This window comes from Rhinopithecus roxellana, chromosome 1 (assembly GCF_007565055.1).
Source record: "Rhinopithecus roxellana isolate Shanxi Qingling chromosome 1, ASM756505v1, whole genome shotgun sequence".
Classification (NCBI taxonomy): Eukaryota; Metazoa; Chordata; class Mammalia; order Primates; family Cercopithecidae; genus Rhinopithecus; species Rhinopithecus roxellana.
Genome location: NC_044549.1, coordinates 116,073,703 through 116,095,927, shown reverse-complemented (window position 1 = coordinate 116,095,927; position 22,225 = coordinate 116,073,703). Strand labels below are relative to the sequence as shown.

Genomic DNA, 22,225 nt, shown 5'->3' with positions numbered 1-22,225 from the left:
TTAGCCTGATTGCTTATTTGAGTGACTGGTGATTTTTTTATTTGAGGCATAAATTAGACATTTGCCTCCAGGAGTAGTCTTAGATACTATTGACACCTGGTTAATCAGCCACCCAAAGTTTAAATTGCAAAAGTAGCCTTCCTTTCCCTCTTTTAATGAGTAAAAAACAGAGTTAGTTTTAGATTTATACCTGTAAAGGAAAGATAGTACACCTTCTTTCAATTCCCCTGTTAGACAAAGAATTCCCATGATGCTGTATTTGCTCAATTGTATTAATTGTAACTTTTGTTTTATCATTTCTCTGGACTTTGGAAGAGTGGTCACTTATTTTTTATTAAACTTTGATAAACTGCCTTCTGTTTATTTCCAGCTTCATGGTTCTTGTAGCACTAACGGTTTTGAAACAGATCTGATGAAGCAATAATAGCTTAGAGGATGCTCTCATGATTTCATTAGCATGGTTCTTAACATCTCTGGAGAAAAAAAAATCAGTAGTTAAAATCTTTGTCTTTTTTTTCTTCCTGTGAAGACGTGGTGCAATATGAATCAGTTTAATGCTGACTTTGGAAAAGTAGGAAATGCTTAGTGAGTAGACAAAAAATGATGCGGTTTGGACAGCAATGTTCTGTTTCGCATTTTATATTAAGGAGGACTTGTAGCAGTTATTATATTTTTGCTTTGTGGCTGGGGAGAGGGAGAGAGGGAGGGAGAGAGAGAAACATTGCCCAACTTGTATGATAGGAAAGGTTAAGTGCCGGGAGTTGGCCAGGTTGTGACTCATGCTCCTCGGGGGCTGCGTGATGCAAGACCTGCCGCCAGCTCATTCATGTCTGCTGTCAGGACCGGTCATTGGGCTGGTGTGTGTCAAACTTATTTTTATCTCTGCTTTATTGACAACGAAAACAGCTAGGTGGTCAGCCTCCCTCAGTATAATAAAATGCTTTCTTTTAAAATACCTCAGTGCCAAGATGAATACAGTTTGTTTAAATAATGACTTCTCCTCTACTGAGAAAAATTGATATTGGGACACAAGAGACTTGCCTGGTTTCTGAGGTAACTTGGTAGATTATAATCTGGTTGCTATGGCTACTCAGCAGCAATGAAAATTACATGAACTAAACATTTGAAGGGAGGTATTTTCGTCAGATGCTTAAAAGCCCGTTACCTATCATCTTTCTCCCTGAAGAAGTGGGATGGGGGTCAGGAATTGAACTCAGTAAGCAGTGGGGGAAAGCATAAGTGGACCTTAGAGGCTGGATGCCTCTGGGTCGTTCTTTGAAGTTTGGCCTGGTGTCAGTGACCACTGAGGAACTGTTACAGACACTTTTTATGCAATATGATAAGCAGATAACGTGACGACAGTCTGGACATGTCCCAATTCAGAAATCCGTTTTCTTGCCTGGGACTTTCCATAATATTGGTGAATTGTGTTTTCTGAACCGGTATTCGGGACACATTGTCTGACAATTATGAGCGTGGTAGAAGAGAGTATATGAATTTGGGATTGTCAGAGAAAATCTAGGACATAGAGTCTTGGCATCCATTGGTTCCCCGCTCCCCCAACTAATTAATTCCATGGGCATACATCACAGTTCTATCCCTAGAGCTTTAAACACAAAGCAAATGGTTTCTGCTTTATTACAGTGATGCTAGAATTGGTCTAAGGACCTTTAAGAAGACCTGGATAATCATCTGTATTGAAGTGTTGTTTTCTTCCATTGTAGTTTTTATGCTGTATATTTATGTAAAAATAAATGATTTTCATGTTAAAGAAATGATTTTAAAAGCTCGTTTTCAAGAAAACAAATATTTTAATCATTCTAGAGATCTTGAAGGAATTTCCTTTTGAGTTTTTGAAACAATACAATGTGCTTACATTGGTGGTAATTTAAATACTGAAAACTCAAAGATTATCTACAGTTGTTACACAGGAAAAATAAATTGCCTTGAAATAACTGTCATAATTCAAGAGCACCAGGGGTGAAGCTTAGTCTGAGTTTCCCTGAATGATTCTATTTTTTTCCAGGTAATGTTTTTTCTGATTTAAAATTTTTAGTATTCCAGCGGTGTCATCTGGATGAATTATTAGAAGAGGCAAAATACATGGATATTAAAGATGGAGTTTTTAAAGATGAAATGGCTTTGATCTCAATAGTTTTACAAAACAAATTATGGTGTATACAGTAAATAAAGTTGACTTTTAAATTGCATCTTATGAAAGCTTAATTTCTAAGCTAAGATAATTGTTTGCAATAGTTTTTTTTTTAATGTTTTATGACTTTCATTCGTTCAGTGAAAGTAGTTATTGAGCACATAACTTATTCTATGCCAGGCGTGGGGCTAGATAGCTGGATGTTATCTTTATCATGCCTAGATTAAAGAAGGAAAGACAGACACTAACATAATTGCTTAGTTAATTAATTGCAGTTGTAAATGCTAGGAAGAAGTAGTAGAGCGGGTTTTTTGTTTGATTGAGAACACATAGCGGGGGACCTGACCTGTCCTAAGAGTCAAACACTATATCCCAAGCTGAGAAGGATGAATAGATGTTGGTTGAGGATGGAGGAAGGTAGGTGGTAAGCTAAGATGAGGGAGTACAGGAAGAGTATCACAGACAGAGGGAACAGTATGCTTGACAGTTTTGCGCTAGGGAAGAACAGGGCTTGTTCCAGTAACTGTAGGATGAATGTGACACTGACATCCTGTCAATTTCTAGAAATTCTATGGTGATTTTAAAAAAGTTTTAGCTTTGTACATGGTGGTTTTTAACTATACTTTTTGTGGTTGTTATTGTTTTTGAGATGGAGTCTTGCTCTGTCACCTAGGCTGGAGTGCAGTGGCATGCCACAACCTCCACCTCCAAGCCATTTTCCTGCCTCAGCCTCTCAAGTAGTTGGGATTACAGGCGCCCACCACCACGCCTGGCTAATTTTTGTATTTTTAGTAGCAACAAGGTTTCACCCAGGCTGGTCTTGAACTCCTGACCTCAAGTGATCCATCTGCCTCGGCCTCCCAAAGTGCTGGGATTACAGACGTGAGCCACCGTGCCCAGCCTAACTATAGTTTTTTAAGTTTGTATTATGTCTTTTAACTTGTATTTAGATATCAATTAGTGATTTTTTTCCTTTGATTATCCTTTGATTAAAACTATTAATTTTAATCCTTTGATTAAAACTATTAACAAAACTATAAGGCTGTTGACAGAATGTACTTTGCTATTACCACTCATGGTCTAGTCTTGGAAGTTGTCTAACATTAAATATTTATGTTCATATAAGTAAAACATTGACTTTAAACATTTGGGTATTTGGTGGGGCCTATTTATAATATTTATTGAATACTGTTCATTATTGTCTTAAGATCCTATACACAGATATTCTTTTTAAAAAATTTTTTCTTGTAAATATTTTTTTGTTGTCACACAATAGAATCATATAACCCAGATCAATAATAGACACTTGGGAACAGTATGTAACACTGTTAGGTCAAAACCTCATTGCTAGATGCAGCTTTCTTCTATAAGTATAGTTTCTGCTCTTTTTTCTTCTTTAATTGTAGTTTTTAAATTTGTGAAAGAGAAAAAGGAATTGTGCTTTTCAAAGAAAAATTTTCTTCAAATGGAGTTTTTAAAGTTAGATAGCATCATAAGCAACACAGGAGAATTCACTTAGCTAAATTCAAATACATATACTCTTTCTATCCCCATACCTCCAATTAAGACTTACACTCCAAGTTTTGTGTTTATAAAACATTTTATGCCACATACTTCCTGTCTAGTGTATAAATATAGGTAATAACACTTGACAAATCCCAGAGGTTCCAGTATTAAACTGAAATTAATGTGTTGTTTTGGCAGGTTATTCTCGTTCAAGTTAATCCAGGTGAGACTTTCACAATCAGAGCGGAGGATGGAACACTTCAGTGCATTCAAGGTAAGGACATTTTTGGTAAATATTCGAATCAAAGATTTTTTCTTTATTTGAAGGAAGTAGTGTTTTTCTATATGTGTCTGCGTGTAATTTTCTAGATGTAAAGTATATCTTGGATATTCATTTTCTTTTTTTTTCTGTCACATGGTCTCAAATATGTATTATGATGTTATCCAAAGGATATTTGTAGTGGTAAAATCTGTAATGGGTATCTGTTGGTTAATTATTGCTAAGTAACAAATTACTCCAAAATTTGGTGGCTTATAACAACAAGTATTAACTCACGGGGGCTATTGGTAGGAAGTTTTCTGCAATTACTTGTTAAGTGGGCCTCTCCATGGAGAAGTAGAGGGGGCTTATGTTATGGCAGCTGGCTTCAGAGCCAATAACTAGAGGGCAAGAGGGAGCTAGTAGGTCCAGCCCGGACTCAAGAGAAGAAATTATGAAAGGGTGTGAATACCAAGAGGCAGGTCATTGGGGACCATCTTGGAGGCTGCCCAACACAGTCTACTCTTTGACCCCCGACGATTCATGTTCCTTCAAATGCAAAATTCTCCCTCCCAGGATCTCTAAAAGTCTTATCCCGTTACAGGATTCTCTCAGACTTCAGAATCTTGTCACCTAAAGTTCCAGGTGTAGGTAAGGCTTCTGGGTGTAGTTCTTTTATTATAGCTCCTAGGACACTTCTAGTTTGTATACTAATGCCTCTTCTGTATATTCACTTGGAAATAAATGACGTAGGTACTTTGATCCATATGGAGTTCTGTGTAGGAGGATCAACCTAGATCTGATGTTAGCTGGTAAACACTGCAGTGTTAAAAGGCACTGTTGATGATAGCTCTTTTTGGCGGTGATTGGGATTATGGGGTAAATGGTAAATTGGCATGCAATTGAGATCAGTATTAGGTTATTAATTGAACTGGAATCTAATCAGAAGCTATATTATTAATACCTGAACTTGCTTACCAATATACAAACAAACTGGGGGAAATGCCCTTTAGTTTCAGTTTCCCATAATGAGCTATATAGAAACAGGTTTTTCTTTTTTTTGCCTTGCGTAGTAGTAGAGCATGTTGCTTTGTACTTTATTTTTGTATCTGTAAGAACAAAAACTGAGAAAATATTTCTTGAGAAATGAGTATATTTTTAAAGATTCAAGGCTAATGAGTTTTAATTGAAGTTAATATTAGATTATTTAATCATTTTTATTAATGATTTCTACTCTGCATTTCTCTGTTGTGTCCCAGAAATTGATCTTTGGAATTCTAAATCATTTAAAATCAAAACCTAGTCTTAGTCGATGAACAATATGGGGGAAACTTCAGGTCAAGGAAGAGAAGAAATATTTTAAAATAGTATGGACTACAGAGTCTTTCACCTATTTGTAGTATTATAATAAACGGATATTGTGAACAATTAAAGCCTCAGAATTCCACAACCCTGTATCTTTAAAAAAAAAAAAAAATCACACTAGAAAAACCAGATGAAAGTCACCAATATGGGATGAAGCTGAGGTTTTCAGTTCAGTAAGAAAGCATTTAAGCCTCTGGTTATGGTAACATTGGAGCCCCATTAATTGGCTGGTAGATTATATCCCTCTACAACTAAGTATGTGTAATAGAATCTATAAAAGCAAATCACTTAGTGGATGAACATGCATAAAATCTCTTTCATTCCACCTGAGTTTACTTTTTGGTGTCTAAGGAGTGTGTGCGTGTGTATGTAGTGTATGTATATGTTTTGTGTGCGTATATGTGTATGTAATTTCACTGAGTTAGCTGTTCTTCCACTTTTTTCTTTTTTTTAATCCATGTATAACTGGTGCACTTTGCAGGAAATGTTGCAAGTATATTGCTGTCTTCACAATGGGAGCTTTGTATTTATTCATGATGATACTTGGAGATAAGTGACACTAACACTCCTTCCAGTGATTTCAAAAATGCCTTTGACCAAAACAGAATTGTGGAGCCATTTATCTTTGGCTCCCTCCAGGCTTCCTATTCTTTGTTCTCTTCTGAAGTCTCAGATACTATGGTTATCTTCATTTTGGGGAGTGGTGGTACCTGGCCCAATTAATTGAAATGGCACAGGATGGAATGAGGACTAGGACCTAGATCCAGGTGCTTTGCTAGGGTTTCGGAAGCTCGGGGGCAATAGGATGAACTGCAGAAACTGGAAAGAAAGTCAGCTTAGCAGGCTGAACCCCAAGTTCAGACTCATTGACTGCCACTAATGTGTATAAAAGGCAGTCACTGAGGCAAAAAATAAGAAAGCCTTTATGTGAGTTCCAGTATGAGTTTGTGAATATTTCACTCCAGTTGGGTAGAATATAGCAACATAAAATGTGGCAATAGGCAGTATATTTGTACATTCCAACACAAGTTGCTGTGTCATCCTCACACTCTCAGTGATTAACATCATCTCTACCATTGCTGACATTTATTCAGCTCAGGCTGTGCTATGCATTCTGTCCTTTAGTGAGTGTGTAGTTACACACAAGGAAGCTGAGGCCTGTCGAAAAGTTACATAGCAAGAAAGAGGCAGAGTCGAGTTTTCTTCCCTGGTATGTCTGACTCCCTGAGTTCCTTGTTCTGTGCCTTTATGTCAGGGAGGACTCCATTCTCTTGATAACAGCAAGGTTAACTTCCTGTTCCTGGAGTAACAGGATTCTGAGCTGGATACTAGGATGAGTACTTAGATACCCAGAATGAGACAGATGGTTTGCAGAACAAAAGTGGATGGTGGAGACTGAGTCTTGGGAATAAGCTAGGGGCGAGCACTTTGTTAACAAAGTGAGATATACTGATTGAGCAGTGACTAGCAGACAGTGTGATGCAGGGAATATTGGTTTAGAACTCATTACATTATTTCTGCCCCAAATCACGTTTGGGTTCAGATTTGGGGTGGCTCAGCTTCCAGGTGGAGCTTCTAGCTCCAGCTGTTGTTGACTGGGGCCAGGGAGGGCTCCAGCTCCAGGACAATGAGAGAGGACTCGTAGGTACAGTGGGAGGCAGTTCTTTGCCATTTAAAAACCTATTAGGAAGGAATCTGAAAATGGTCACATTGTAATGGAAATTTCTGAAAGAAATATTTGTATTTTGTTAGGGATTTAAGAGATTGAAACTCTACTTATGTTCTTTCAACACTGGCCAACAGGTGGGAGGTGGTTTTGTTTTGTTTTTTGTTCTGAGATGGAGTCTCGCTCTGTTGCCCAGGCTGGAGTGCAGTGGGACAATCTCAGCTCACTGCAACCACCGCCTCCTGGGTTTAAGCGATTCTACTGCCTAAGCCTCCTAAGTAGCTGGGACTACAGGCATGTACCACCACACCTGGCTAATTTTTTGTATTTTTGGTAGAGACAGGGTTTCACTGTGTTGGCCAGAATGGTCTCGATCTCCTGACTTTGTGATCTGGCCGCCTCGGCCTCCCAAAGTGCTGGGATTACAGGCATGAGCCACCACACCCAGCCGGTGTTTTTTTAAATTGAGGGGAAGGTGATAGGTGGTGGTGGCCTTCCTGGAAATTTTGAAGTCATACCCTTTGATTATGCCATGGTTGAAACTGTCAGCCTAATAACTTTGCTATTTTAACACTAGCCCTCAGATTAGGGACTGCTTTGTGGGGATTTCAGGTAGGGAGTGGAGTTGGTTGCTGGGCCTTCCTGGAAACTTTGAAGTCACATTGTATGAGGTCAGTCCTCTTTACTTGTAACTGAATTTATTAGTCTGATAATTTTATCTATAGGACATTTATGAAACCACTATAAAGACCTCAGAAGCTCATTGTGATCTCATTAAAAGGCAGCTTGGAAGTGGAAAGCAAATTAATACAGAAGAATATGGGCTGAGTGGGGAAGCGCACACCTATAATCCCAGCACTTTGGGAGGCCAAGGCAGAAGGATTGCTTGAGGCCAGGAGTTAAAGACTAGCCTGGGCAACATAGTGAGACCCATTTCTACCAAAAAAAAAAAAAAAAAAAAAAAATCAGTCAGTTGTGGCAGTGCATTCCGATAGTCCCAGCTACTCAGAAGGCTGAGGTGGGAGGATCGCTTGAGCCTAGGAGTTTGAGGCTGCATTTAGCTATGGTTGCACCACTGCATTCTATCCCAAGACCCTGTCTATTAAAAAAGAAAAAAATGTGTTTTTATGGGAATGTCCTTGGTGATAAGGAAGAAAACACAGGAAGCACACAATATGCTGTGAACGCAGATTCATTTCTAATGGAATATTTCTCAATATTTCCCGTGAAACATGAATCATAGGTCTTGAAGGGGCCAAAAAAGGTCATAGTTTATTCTCGCGTGGGGTCAGCCTATACCTGTGGCATCCTAGACAAAAAAGATTTATTTTCTCTCGGCCAGATCAAAGTGTATAAAGAGCTAATTGTTAGGAAAAAATAATCTTAGCAATCAATATGAATTTTGCCTTTGCTTCAATTCAGGAATTAATAGAGGGCACACTTGGGTCTCTCCCATTATTTTCATATCTGTGTCTCGGCTGAGGTGCTGGCAATGCAGCCTTCCTTCCTGTCTACACATGCCATCTTTTTATCTGCTCCCTGTAAAATCCTCTAGCCAAAACAAACATCATGCTTCCTTTAAGACTTCAGGCCTGTCTCTTCCAAGAGTCCTCCCAGACCACTGCCTGACTTTTCCCTGAATTCTGGAGGAGCAGGTAGAGGTAGCACTACACAGTCTGGTTATATGCGTAAACCCTTCCTTAGCTCCTCGAATTAGATGCGAATTCAGTTGTGACAGGAAACTGTATCTTAACCCCGCTCCCCAGCTACACAGCTTGAGAATAATTACTGACTGGATTCCTGACTGGCTCTGGTATTACATTCAAGCATGATGATTTTTCTTTTAAATTTTACTCTTCTGATGGCAGTTTAAGATGTTTAGTTACGTGTTTTAGCAGTCTCTAAATCTCGATAGAAGAACTTTGAAATACCACATTGCATTGATAATTGAAGTTAATGAGTTTCCTTTAGAGAAGCGTGTTTAAATTCTAAAGAACTTTTATAACGACCCTACATTAATACTGTAATTTTTTATTTAAGACTGTTATATATAAATTGTGAGGCTAAAGAAAACAGGTGAGTGTGATGCTGATTAAAACAAAAACTGATTAAATTCTTAGGAAGCACCATTATTTTAGTAAACAGTAATATTTAAAGATACTTAATTACTAATGGGTTCTGTCCAAAATAATTTAGGAATCTTTTACCATAGCAGTTAATCTGCTAACTTGTGTTAAGTGAATAGAGATCTCGAAATGACTAAATGACAACAGAATGCGTGGTCAGAGGGGAACTCTAAGAGGGGGGCACTACTATGAAATGGCTGTAGCTTTGAAGCTATTTGAATGTGAAACTTTTTCCGCTCTTGCTTGTTCTCCGTAAGACTTCTTCAGCTCTGTGTCTAATTTTCCCCCTGCACCCGTGAGTGTGGGAACTGTATCATTGATGAACACCACGCTCTGCCCAGTGACTCTGTGAATGGCACCATTGAGAGCTGTTCACCATTTCTGAATTTCCTCATTTGTCTCCCATCCCCCGCCCCTCCATGTATGAGTCAGCATTCAGAATGTCACAGGGACCCTAGTGTTACTTGTTTTTCCTTATGTGATACTTTGGGGACCTTAATGTTGCTTTTGTTTTTTTCCTTATGTGATACTTTAAGTGCATTTGTTAGACTTGTTTGACACATTAGAAGACTGACCTGCCATTCTTTCTAAGAATTTTATGACAGGTCCTAGGGAATTTGGGTTGTCTCTTGCTTAGTTTAGTGTGAAATGACAAGAATGGTGTCATAGCTTGAGCTTGCAAACTGAGGTAGACTAAAACTTCAAAAGCAAAGCATGTATATGGTCTCTCCTTTTTATACATACTTTGCATGTAAATGAGAAATTCCTGTTTTACTAGCTTAAAACCCAGGAAGAGTACCTGTTGCAAATGAAGCCTGTTTTCAAAGACTGTAGTGGATCTCTGTCTTGGCTTAAATTTGCAACCAGTTTTTTGATAAAAAATATTTGGGTGATTTGAAAGTAAAATTATTGTAACATGAATGCATTAAATTCTAAATCTTTGCCAATGTTTATTATATTGGATAAATTGTTATTTGACTATTTGTAAAATATCTGTATTATAAATGGAAATGTTTCTTCCTATTACAAGATTAGGATTTTAGGAGCTGGTTTTCTACATAAGAAACTACCTTGAAAACCATTTCTTTTTTTTTTTTTCTTTTGAGACAGGGCACCCTGTCTCAAAAAGAAAGACTTGCTCTGAGACAGACTTGCTCTGTCACCCAGGCTGTAGTGCAGTGGCACGATCAGATCATAGCTCGGTTGCAGCCTCAACCTCCTGAGCTGAAGTGGTCTTCCCACCTTGGCCTCCCAAATTGTTGGGATTACAGGCATGAGCCAGTGTGCCTGGCTGAAACCCATTTCTTTAGTATTTGGGGAATTTGTGAGGGATTGCTAACAAGCTGAAATGTTATTGTGAACACTTAGGCCTCACTTGGAAAATCTTCTAGAATTGAAAATAACAAGTCATTTGCCAAGGCTAGCCCTAGTGTCATGGCCATCTTTCTTTCTGATTGATCCAAAGCTGTATAGTTAGTCCTCCTGGGGGCTCTAAGCCAAGACAGTCTGAATTTCTAGGAAAATCTGAATCACTCTACCAATTTTCCAGCTCACCTTATGATTCTTAAATGTTAGCTTCAAGACCAGTCTTTTACCTGTGTGTGTTTGTACTACAAATATATATTTACGTGTGTGTGCATATATTTGTTTCATTAGAAGATTTTTTCATTTTCCACGATAGGATTTACATTGAATTTGGAGAAAGATTGAAGAAAAATTACTTTCAGCTTTGTGGAGTACTCTTGATCTCTGAAATGTTTGGGGGCTTTATTTTGTACATGACGAGTTAGCAGTTCTTCTCAACATGGACTGATGCACAGCTATTTGTTACAAATAGACATTCTGTACGCTGACCTGATAAACCCCTTTACAGACAGCCTCTTGCTGCTGAGTAACTGGAAGTTTACCAGCAGGTGGTTTCCACCAGGGCCGGAACATACTGACAGGCCCAGAGCAGAAAGTCTGGGTTATGGAAGGAATGAGAGCAAAGGCTGTGACTGAACGTGCAACTGTCATCTTGCTGGGATTGTGTAATGTCATGAGGCTGGGTTACATCAATACCAAACTATGTTGCTTTCCTAGGAGGTTTTAAGTCCCTCTCAAGGGAGGTACTCAGGGTATATGCTGCTTCCTGCCTTTCTTCTTCCTGTCTCAGTTATCTTGATTTTTATGCTTATTCTTATATTTACATAAGAACGGAATGTTAAACCCTTAGATAAAACTGTCACCCAATGTTCTGTCATCAGACTTAAGATGAATTGGTGTTGAGTTCTCAGAGTACAGTTCTGTAGTGTGAATCCCTGGTCATTTGGTAGCTAATACTTCACCTGTTAGCCCCAGTTTCCTCTCTTAAAATGGGAACAATGATAGTACCTATCTGATAGGATTGTGAGGATAATCCATTGTAAGTGTCATCATTATGATCATCATCATCTAGTTGTATCCACAGCTTTGCTGCTTTTTTCCCCCTAAATAGATGGCATGATTAATTGTGGGCAATGACTTCATTTTCCTACTTGTAGAAATCAGTTGAAATTCTAGTCTCCCTTTCATTGCTTATTTGTGATAGACTTGCTCTCATAGGGTTGCTGGTGATGGCACCAGTTCAAACATTTTAGATGAAGGTTTATAAGAATATATATACTGTTCAGATATGGGATTATAGCTAAAACAACAGGTTCAGTGTTCCATGAATTTAAAGTAAATTTTGTTGTAGTTTTAGTTGTTGGTTTTCTTTTGAATAACAGCCATTCACTCTCACACCATGCATGAGCAGCTATATTCAGAGAAGGCTATATCTTATTTTATCCAATAAAGCAGTTTTTCTAGTGTGTCTCCTTTTACATTTTCATTGAATTCCATACTTCTGGCTGGGCACAGTGGCTCACGCCTGTAATCCCAACACTTTGGGAGGCCTAGGTGGGGCGGATCACTTGAGGTCAGGAGTTCAAGACCAGCCTGGCCAACATGTTGAAACCCCATCTCTACCAAAAATACAAAAATTAACCGGGTGTGGTGGTGGGCATCTGTAATCCCAGCTACTCAGGAGGTTGAGACAGGAGGATCAGTTGAACCTGGCAGATGGAGGTTGCAGTGAGCTGAGATGGTGCCACCACACTGTAGCTCAGGCGACAGAGCAAGACTCTGTCTCAATTTAAAAAAAAAAAAAAAATTGTTTCCATACTTCTTAAAATTTTTATTTAGGACATTCTGTTCTTAGGCAGTACCAAGAAGCAGTAAGGGCTATACATTGGGAAGGGCTATACATTATGGGTTTTAGAGTGAGATTGCCTGGCTTAAAAATCCCCTGCACGTTAGTTGTATATTGTAAAATTAGTTCCTTAATTTCTGTACGCCTCAGTTTCCTTATCTGTAGAGCTGGAATAGTAATTTCTGTCCTGAAGGATTGCTGTGATTAAATGAGTTACTGTGTGGAGAGCACTAAGAACAGTTTCTGAGTCATAGTAAGGGCCCAATATATAGGAGTGATTACTAAGCTTTTGGTCTTTATTATGGGTGGGCATTGAACTCCCCCTTCATTTTTTTGTTACCTAATCATTTTAAAACATTTCAGAAAACCTGTGTGAACTGGAGTTATTAGGATTCTTTAGATGTCTTTACGTTTAAATTCTAACACTTCAAAATAACATGTTTAAAAGTTATGCAATCGCAGTTTAGCTTCTGAACCCTTCTGCCCTTTAGGCTGGTTAAACAATGATTAAAATGTCATCTCTGAAGGTACCACTGCTTAGAGTTCTTTAAATGTCACAGATCTTTGCATGTCAGATAATTCAGAAGAGCGAGCAGTGTCACATTACCTAAATGGTTGGCCACAGGTTATTTCACAGCTTGTAGTCTTTCAGTTCCTGCTTTATTCTTTTCTGTATTTTTCACTCTTGTTCTTACATTTCCAACCTGAAATAGAAAAGTTCATGTTACAAGTATCTTTAAGGAAGACTGGATTAAATTCTTCAAGGGCAAGGGTCAAAGCTTAGTCATCTTTGTATCTCAGGGCCTATCCTGCATGTAGGAGGCATAGAGACGGAAGGAAAGTCATTTCCTGATACTCGTCTTTGTCTGTTCGGGCTGCTATAACGAAAATACCGTAGACTGGATGGCTTATTAACAACAGAAATCTATTTCCCACAGTTCTGGAGGCTGGGAAGTCCAAGATCAAGATACTGGTTTCTTTGGTGTTTACGGAAGGCCTGCTTTCTGGTTCATAGATGGCAGTTTCTCTCTGTGTCCTCACATGGTTGAAAGGCCTGGGGGTCTTCTTGGGCCTCCTTTATAAGGACATTAATCCCATTCATGAGGGATTAGTGTCCCTCATGACCCAATCACCCCTTCTAATACCACCCCTTCTAATACCATCACCTTTGGGGTTAGAATTTCAGTGTATGAATTTGTGGTGGGGTGGGGGACACGAACATTCAGACAGTGATGGTGCTGTTGAAGATAAAATGATGGAAAAATTCTCTTAGTTAATTTAGAGAAGTTATTTATTTTTGTTATTCTGATTAGGTAGTTAAATTTAGTTATTTTCACTCTTAGTTCCTCAAATATAATATAGGCATGTGTTTCCAAAAACAGTAATTCTGAAAAGTCCAGTATATGGATTAGCTTCTCTTACCTGTAAAAATGCATGAAGGAATCATTATATTCATGCTTTTAATAACTTCCTTTTGGGGGAGAATAGGATGAGAATACCTTAGAAAATGTTAGGCTATTTAATCCTTAAAGATACATAAACTTTTCCCCAAACTTTGTATTTATTTTTATATTATTAACAAATATTTTAATTTAGGTTACTCATTAATTTTATTAATATTTTATGTTTTCTTGCTGTTGGAAATTATAGCGTTTATGTGTAGTAATGAATTATCAGTAAACTCTGTGTCAGACCCAAGAACAAATTATGCTTTAGTAAATGAGGGCCGGGCGTGGTGGCGCACACCTGTAATCCCAGCACTGTGGGAGGCTGAGGCAGGCGGATCATGAGGTCAAGAGATTAGACCATCCTGGCCGACATGGTGAAACACTGTCTCAACTAAAAACACAAAAATTAGCTGGGCGTGGTGGTGCACACCTGTAGTCCCAGCTACTTGGGAGGCTGAGGGAGGAGAATCGCTTGAACCCGGGAGGCGGAGGTTGCAGTGAGTCGAGATCCCACCACTGCACTCCAGTCTGGTGACAGAGCGAACCTCCATCTCAAAAAATAAATAAATACATACATAAATACATAATAAATAAATATAAATAGTAAATGAGTCTGATTTGTGCTTGTCGGTTTTTGCATTGCTATAAGGAAATACCTGAGACTGTGTAGTTTATAAGGAAAAGAGGTTTAATTGGCTCATGGTTCTACAGGATATACAGGAAGCATGGTGCTGGGATCTGCTTCTGGTGAGGGCCTCAGAAAACTTACAATTATGACAGAAGGCGAAGGAGAGCCGGCAAGTCACATGGCGAGAGCAGGAGTAAGAGAGAGAAGGGAGAGGTCCCAGACTTTTAAACAACCAGATCTCCTGTGAACTGAATAAGAACTCACTCATCACCATGGGGATGGTGCTAAGCCATTCCTGAGGGATCCATCCACACAATCCAGTCACCTTCCAGCAGGCCCCACCACCAACATGGGGAATGACATCTCAGTGTGAGATTTGGAGGGGACAAAGATCCAAATCATATCGTTTACTGAGTTAAATGAAGGTGGTATTAATGGTTTTCCTCTGTCAGCAGTGTGATTGAAGAGGGCAGGCAGGCGTCAAGCCTGAAGGAGGGCATTTGTGGTGGGATGTGGAAGGAGAAACACGTATTACAGACATTTAGGAGATAGTCATGACTTGTGACCAATGAGAACACACTGGATGAATGTTTCCCTAAGGTGGATGAACTATAGTGTCTTAGAAAAATGTTTGTCTTATAACATAATTGACAGCACTAAACATTTTTTACTCTCTGTCTCTTAATTGGACAAGCATTAAGAGTAACAAATATGGGTTTAAAAGGCAAACTTTTTTTTTTAAGTGGGTAATTTTTCGTTTTCCTCAACTTGGTTATTTCCTCTCCATAAAGGTGTTATATTTAAATTATGGAACACCTTTATGGATGCTTTATATATTGCATTGTGGAGCCAGTTTTAAACATCTGTTTTGTTATCTTTCTAGCTATAGGAGTGTCCACATCTTCACTTTTTTTAAAAAGCTCCCAGGTCTCTATTAGCAGATTATTATTTGTGTTCCAAATTGATAAGAAGAGGAGGCCTAGCATCAAGGGAAAAGTCTTTGGGAGTGAAAAAAAAGAGTGGAAACTTAAAATATAAGCCCTTTTCTTGTACTGTCTTCTAGTGAAAATGTTATTCTGTGTTAGAGAAATGACCAGATGAATTTTGTTTCCTGTTTCGTTTTGCAGTTCTCATTAAAGTGGGTATACACATACACTTAACTCATGTAAATGTCAAACTGTTTGTTTGTTCTTGAAGTGCTTAGTCTTCAACAGTTCTTCTCGGTTGGATGTTTGAAGATCATTTCGGTATGTCTTATGCTAGATCCAGCAATGTCAGTTTTTGCCTGCTGCACTGTGGTACCCTGTGGACAAAACAAGTATAAATGGTCCAGATTTATGATGGTTTAAGATTGTTCAACTTTACGATTGTTTCGTTGGGATGTAACTCGGTCACAGGTTAAAGAGCATCTGTACTTAGGCAATGCGAGAACTGAACTTGTGTTCTGTTGAGGAAGAGTAATCTTTGCCGGTAGTATAATTTTTAATTATATGTTTAAATTGTTTAAATTTATTTAGCCTTTTGTTTGTTTGTTTGTTTTGAGATGGAGTTTCACTCTGGTTGCCCAGGCTGGAGTGCAACGGCAAGATCTCGGCTCACTGCAACCTCCACCTCCCGGGTTCATGCGATTCTCCTGCCTCAGCCTCTTGAGTAGCTGGGATTACAGGCATGCGCCACCATGCCCGGTTAGTTTTGTATTTTTAGTAGAGATGAGATTTCTCCATGTTGGTCAGGCTGATCTTGAACTCCTGATCTCAGGTGATTTGCCGTCCTCAGCCTCCCAAAGTGCTGGGATTATAGGCATGAGCCACTGTGCCCGGCTGAAATAGTTTTTTAAAAACGTTAATAAAATATAAAAAGAAGCATGGCACTGTCAACCCATGAGTTAGAAATAAAGATCTAGGATTAAATTGGATAATTTATTCTTGGTTAATAGTCAAGACAGTTCTCATTCTGTGAGTCAAGCACTCACCTGTTGAGTGACATAGTTCTTGAATCATATGCCCAAGGAAAAGGACATGTCTAACATTGCAGAATTTTAAAACTGTGTGTATTAACAGTGGTTTGTATCCTTTTGCACATCAGAATTACCTGGGAACGTAAAAAAAAAAAGTTTAAAAGTTGATATCTAGGCTAGTTGTAGTGAATTGTCATATTGTTTGAGCCCAGGGGAATCGTCAGATTGTAGGGAATAGGGACTGGGCATGAGTGATTTTTTTTTTTTTTTTTTTTTTTTTTGAGACGGAGTCTCGCTCTGTCGCCTGGGCTGGAGTGCAGTGGCCGGATCTCAGCTCACTGCAAGCTCTACCTCCCGGGTTTACGCCATTCTCCTGCCTCAGCCTCCCAGTAGCTGGGACTACAGGCGCCCGCCACCTCGCCCGGCTAGTTTTTTGTATTTTTTAGTAGAGACGGGGTTTCACCGTGTTAGCCAGGATGGTCTCGATCTCCTGACCTCATGATCCGCCTGTCTCGGCCTCCCAAAGTGCTGGGATTACAGGCTTGAGCCACCGCGCCCGGCATGAGTGATTTTTAAAAGCTCCCAGGCCATTTGAATAAGCAGTGAGGTTGAGAAGCTCTGGTTAACGTAACCCTCAGGACAGCTCAAGAAATTCTCGTGCTGTGCCTTCCCATGTACATTGCAGTGCACATGCTGTGCACCTGTGGCTGTTTTTCAGGTTCATCTTCTTGAGCAAGTTTGGCAGTTTTGTAAAGTGTCTAAAGATCTTTTATCTTGTATTCTTATGCATATTAAGTAAAATCTATGTTGTAATTGGCTTTACTGAACCTATTAAAATTGTTTTTTAGCTTTGGTTATAAGCTTCTAAGTAATAAACAAGAAACTTCAGAAATATGAGTTACTGCTTTCAGCAGAGTACAGATTTATTTTATACTGACTTAGATGTAAACGCAATAGTTCACATATGTTTAATGAAATTCAAAGTTCACCTATGTTTAATGAAATTCAAAGTTGATTGGAACAGGTATGATTATGCAGAGTGGACAGAGTTTAAAAAATGAGATGAGAAAGCTGGGCGCGGTGGTTCACCCCGTAATCTCAGCACTGTGGGAGGCTGAGGCAGGCGGATCATTTGAGGTCAGGAGTTTGAGACCAGCCTGGCCAACATGGCGAAACCTGTCTCTACTAAAAATACAAAGATTAGCTAGGTGTGGTGGTGCACGCCTGTAATCCCAGCTGCTTGAGAGGCTTGTGGCAGGAGAATTGCCTGAACCCGGGAGATGGAGGTTGCAGTGAGCCGAGATCACACCACTGTACTGTAGCCTGCCCGACAGAGTGAGACCCTGTCTCCAAAAAAAAAAAAAAAAAAAAAAAAGGTGAGGTGAGAAAATAACCATCTTAAAACTTGCCACTTTTCAGAAGCTGCTAAGCTGCTGTGAGCCCTGTTTTTGCATGCCTTTATGAAATAATTGGACTGGGACTTTGGCTTCCTTATTTGTTCCCTTCCTAATCTAGTTCGAACAGTGTAGGTCCCCAGAAATCATTTTGGTGCTTGACTTGGGTGGGTGGTCTCTACAGTATATGAATTCAGTATATGACATTGATGTCAGACCCTCAAGATTATCAACAGGTAGAATCTTGGTTCTCAAAATGTAACATAAACCAGAATCACCTGGAGGGCCTGTTAAAACACAGTTGTTGGTTCTACCCCCAGGATTTCTGATTCAGGTCTGGGGTTGGTGGGGCCAGAGAATTTGTATTTCTGAGTTCAGGGTGTTACTGATGAATCATGGAGGTAGAGATCGTCGGGGTTGGTGACATTTGGAAGAGAAGGGTATTTACAGACATTGTACCCTTAAATGAACAAGAAGGCTCTCAGAATTAAGTTTGGTCACACAGTGGACAAAAGGGAAAACAATTAAATCTAGATGCAGAAAAATAAGAAAAATTGACTTAAAAATTATTATTTGTAAGCTCAAAGCTAGAATTTTTTCTTTTTGAAAATTTTTTCCTCCCTTTTCTACAGTTTTAATGAATTGAGGTTTGAACCCGGGACTCTAATTTTCAAAGGATTTGTTTGTAGTCATTCAGTTTACATCTCCTAATTCAGTTGCTAATTTTATTAGGTTCCTAATTTTATTAGGAACTTACTTCTCTTCACTGTGCCTCAGTTTCCCCGTAGTAAGAATATGATCGCTAGAGATATCGTCAGGATATTTTAAAGTCTAATGAATAATATTATGTAGTATTTGGAGATCACCAAGTTAGGAAACTTAAAAATATGAAAAATATTCTAAACAGATATCCCAGATTGTGTTCAAGTAATAAGTACATCCCTTTTTCCCTGTCAACTGGGTCACAGTAAGAGAAGAAGCCAACGTGGAGGGTAAAAAAAAAAAAAAATAGTGCACCAATATGGGAGTTGGCTTCATTTTGTAAAGTATTATACAGAAATGGGAATGTTTAAAGCATGAAACTGGTGAGAAAGGAAGTGACTCAGAATTCAGAATAGATAGGACTCCACACCAGTAATGATCTGGAACTGAGGAACATTGCCTACAGAAGAGAGAAGCCATGAGAGACAGTTGAGGTGAGTGAATTGGCTTGATAGAAACATGGAAAATGGAATTACACACACATATATATTTTTTCCTCATGTGGACAGGGACTACTGTAGAAATTTAGAACTTTGGGCCCTGTTTAAAAAAATCTATTTCAAGGGTCAAATTGTTGATTGCCAGACTGATTATTATTAGTAATTACAGTTACAGCACTGTGGATTTTTCTCATAGTGTCTGAGTTCTGCTCCTGTTCAGTGGTTGAGTTCATTGATCATTTTTCTGCTCCTCATTGTACCTGTCATGCTGGTAACAGCAATTAACATTCCTCAGAAGCGAATAGAATGCCAGGCTCTATCTCAGATGTAACTCAAGAACAACAGGTGCATTCTACCTGTTTCTTGGCTATACCCAGAGTAGTTAGAAGGCAAGTAATTAACCATAGAACAGACTTTGAAGAAAATGAGATTCTTTAGAATTTGAGCCAAAGTGCTGAAAAGTAGCTCTGGATAATGTATTTAGGAGACATAGGAAATGGCTCAACAGGAAGGGTGAAATAGCCTTACCAATCTGGCCTCTTTATATTTGTTTCAAGCCTGTTTCCCTTCATTGATACAAATCTTATTAACTCTGCACCTTCCACAGACGTTTTGTTTTGTGCAGCCTTTTTTTTTTTTTTTTTTCTGGATTTGTTTTTATGAAGTTCACGTGAAAGGTCATTGGACTTGAATTTATGTAGTAAAATTCAATTAATTAGATTCTTAAATTTTCTTCTCTCCTTTAAGTGAAGACACCTAATGAAACTTTCTGGCTCTGAGAAAAGGAAGAGGGTCCCCAGATACAGATGTAAATTCCTTACCATTTAGTCTGGTTCCATTGATCCAGGGGTTCAGTTTTCTCACCTTAAAATAAGAGGATTAGAACAGATAATTTCTAAAATTATTTTTACCACTCATTTTCTCTTTCTTTAATTCCTGTAGAGTTCTCTCCAGTTTGTATGTCCCTAGTTTTTTGAAAATACGTAAAGCTTTACTTACATAGGTTCAAGTGTGGGCAGATTACAAGAGCTTAATTATCTAGGATTTTCTATTTGAAAGTGAGACATTAAATTATCATTGGGACCTTACTTTAGGTTCTACATAAATTTCTCTAAAATTTTATTAGCATATGTTAATCTTGAGTAGTAACAACAGGAAAGAAAATTAGGTGTGATTTTTCTTGTTTTAATAATTGCTACTTTAAAAAAGCTTGTGTGTACCTTTTGTATGTTGGGTGTTTGTTTTGTTTTGTTTTGTTTTGTTTTGTTTTTTTTGGAGACAGAGTCTTGCTTGTCACCCAGGCTGGAGTGCAGTGGCGTGATATTGGCTTACTGCATCACTGCAACTCTGCTTCCCAGGTTCAAGCGATACTCCAACCTCAGTCTCCTGAGTAAGTAGGTGGGACTTAAGGTGCCCGCCGCTGTGCCTATCTAAGTTTTGTATTTTTAGTAGAGATGGGGTTTCACCATATTGGCCAGGCTGGTATTGAACTCCTGACCTTGTGATCCACCTGCCTTGGCCTCCAAAAGTGCTGGGATTTCAGATGTGAGCCACCGCACCCAGCCATGTCGGGTGCTGTCACTGGTTGTTAATCTTCGCTGCATATTTGAATTGCTACAAATTTTTAAAAAATACTGATGCTTGGGCCCCACCTTCAGAGATTTAGAAGCAATTATGGGGTCCCAGAATATTTTTAAAGATAGTGTTGTCATAAGTATTTCGTTTACATTACATTTCAAAAAAAATTTGGTGAATTTAACTTTTATGTCTAATATTGAAGGTTTTGAATTATTTGTGAGTGAAAAAACTCTAAAACATAGAGAAGTGGTACCTTCTCATTTAAGGTGTACTGCCTCAGCTGAAGGATGTCTGTGTGTCTTGACTGCCCATCCCCCATGTGTACACCTCTTATCCACTGAGCTAGATGGGATGGCCTTTCTGCTTGTCTCTCATCTATGGGGCATTACATATAGTAGTCCTTTTTGAGTTGGTTTTTTAGGGTTATTTGGTATCATTTTGTCAAATCTATGCCACTGATTTTTAAATGCATCATTATTTTTTATGTCTCTACAAAAGAGAAAACACCACCGATTAAGTTGACTTCCTTTTTCAGGAGATGTGAAAATGTGAAAAAGGTACTTGGAATCAGTGAAATATGCTTATAAGTTTTTATTTAAAAAAAGTTTGTGGGTACATAGTAGGTGTGTATATTTATGGGGTACATGAGATGTTTTGATACAGGCATGCAATGTGAAATAAGCACATCATCGAGAATGGGGTGTCCATCTCCTCAAGCGTTTATCCTTCAAGTTTCAAATAATCCATAAAATACACTACTTTTTGTTTTTCTCATCTAGATATTAAGCTTTTAAAAACCATAAATCTACATAGGTTTTTTTTTTTCTAATTTTGTGTTGCATAATCATTTTGTGTGTATGAAAAAAATTGAGATAGCTTTCTATTCAATCTCCTTCTCAGTTGTAGAAATGACTAATTTGTTTAAACATCATTGCTTCTAAATATGCCCTGGAGGACTTATATACAAGTCATAATCTTGTGATATTCTTTGTTAGTTTTAACTTCTCACCAAACGTCTTTGTCTCATTATGCTGAAAGCCTTATTTATTTTTGTGTGTGTGCATATGTATGCATATTTGTGTGTACTCATACAGACACACTATATGTGTGAGTGTGTATGTTGGCCAGTGCTACCACTTGGCGTGTGTTCTGCTTTGTCCAACCTTTTGGTAAAATCTACACTTTGGGTTTTAAATAATTTTAAGGTTTCCATTGTTCACGTGTTTGCTGTTGTAGCATTATCCGATTAAAAACTCTATAACCCAGTTCAGCAATCTAAATGTGCTTCTAACTTTATATGGAAACTATTTAGCTTTCTTTACTCACCACCTCCCCGACTCTACTCCCTACTCCCCCAACCTCTTTTTTTTTCCCTACAGTGTTAAGAGAGATATATTACCTTTGGATCTAGCCCATCTGCCTCTAGATACTTCACTTGCATAATAACTAATTTAAATTTATTCCAGATGTATAAGAAGTATTTGAGATTTGGTAGTTTTAATTTTGGAAATGCTTTTAAAGTGTTATCCTAGATTAATAGGCTATTTTTCTTCCATGAAAATGTATATTTATTTAAAACCTGTGGTAGCTAATTAAACTTGAAATACCCTAAGTCCTCATTTAATGTTGTCGATAGGTTCTTGGAAACTGTAAGCGAAGCTTTAAGTGAAACATATAACAGGTCCTTGAGTTGCGTTGTTTCCTTGGACGTGGATTTGTTACAGCACTGATGA

At 38.4% G+C, this 22,225-nt stretch overlaps 1 protein-coding gene across 2 annotated transcripts in view; it reads left to right on the top strand.

Annotated features, from left to right (window-relative positions):
• Nucleotides 1-22,225, top strand: part of FNDC3B (fibronectin type III domain containing 3B) — a 373,640-nt gene that overhangs the window by 89,632 nt on the left and 261,783 nt on the right. For both annotated transcript variants that reach the window (XM_010356910.2, XM_010356911.2), the window contains exon 3: nucleotides 3,857-3,932. In XM_010356910.2, the coding sequence (XP_010355212.1) occupies nucleotides 3,857-3,932 (76 nt within the window). The remainder of the gene's footprint in view (nucleotides 1-3,856; nucleotides 3,933-22,225) is intronic.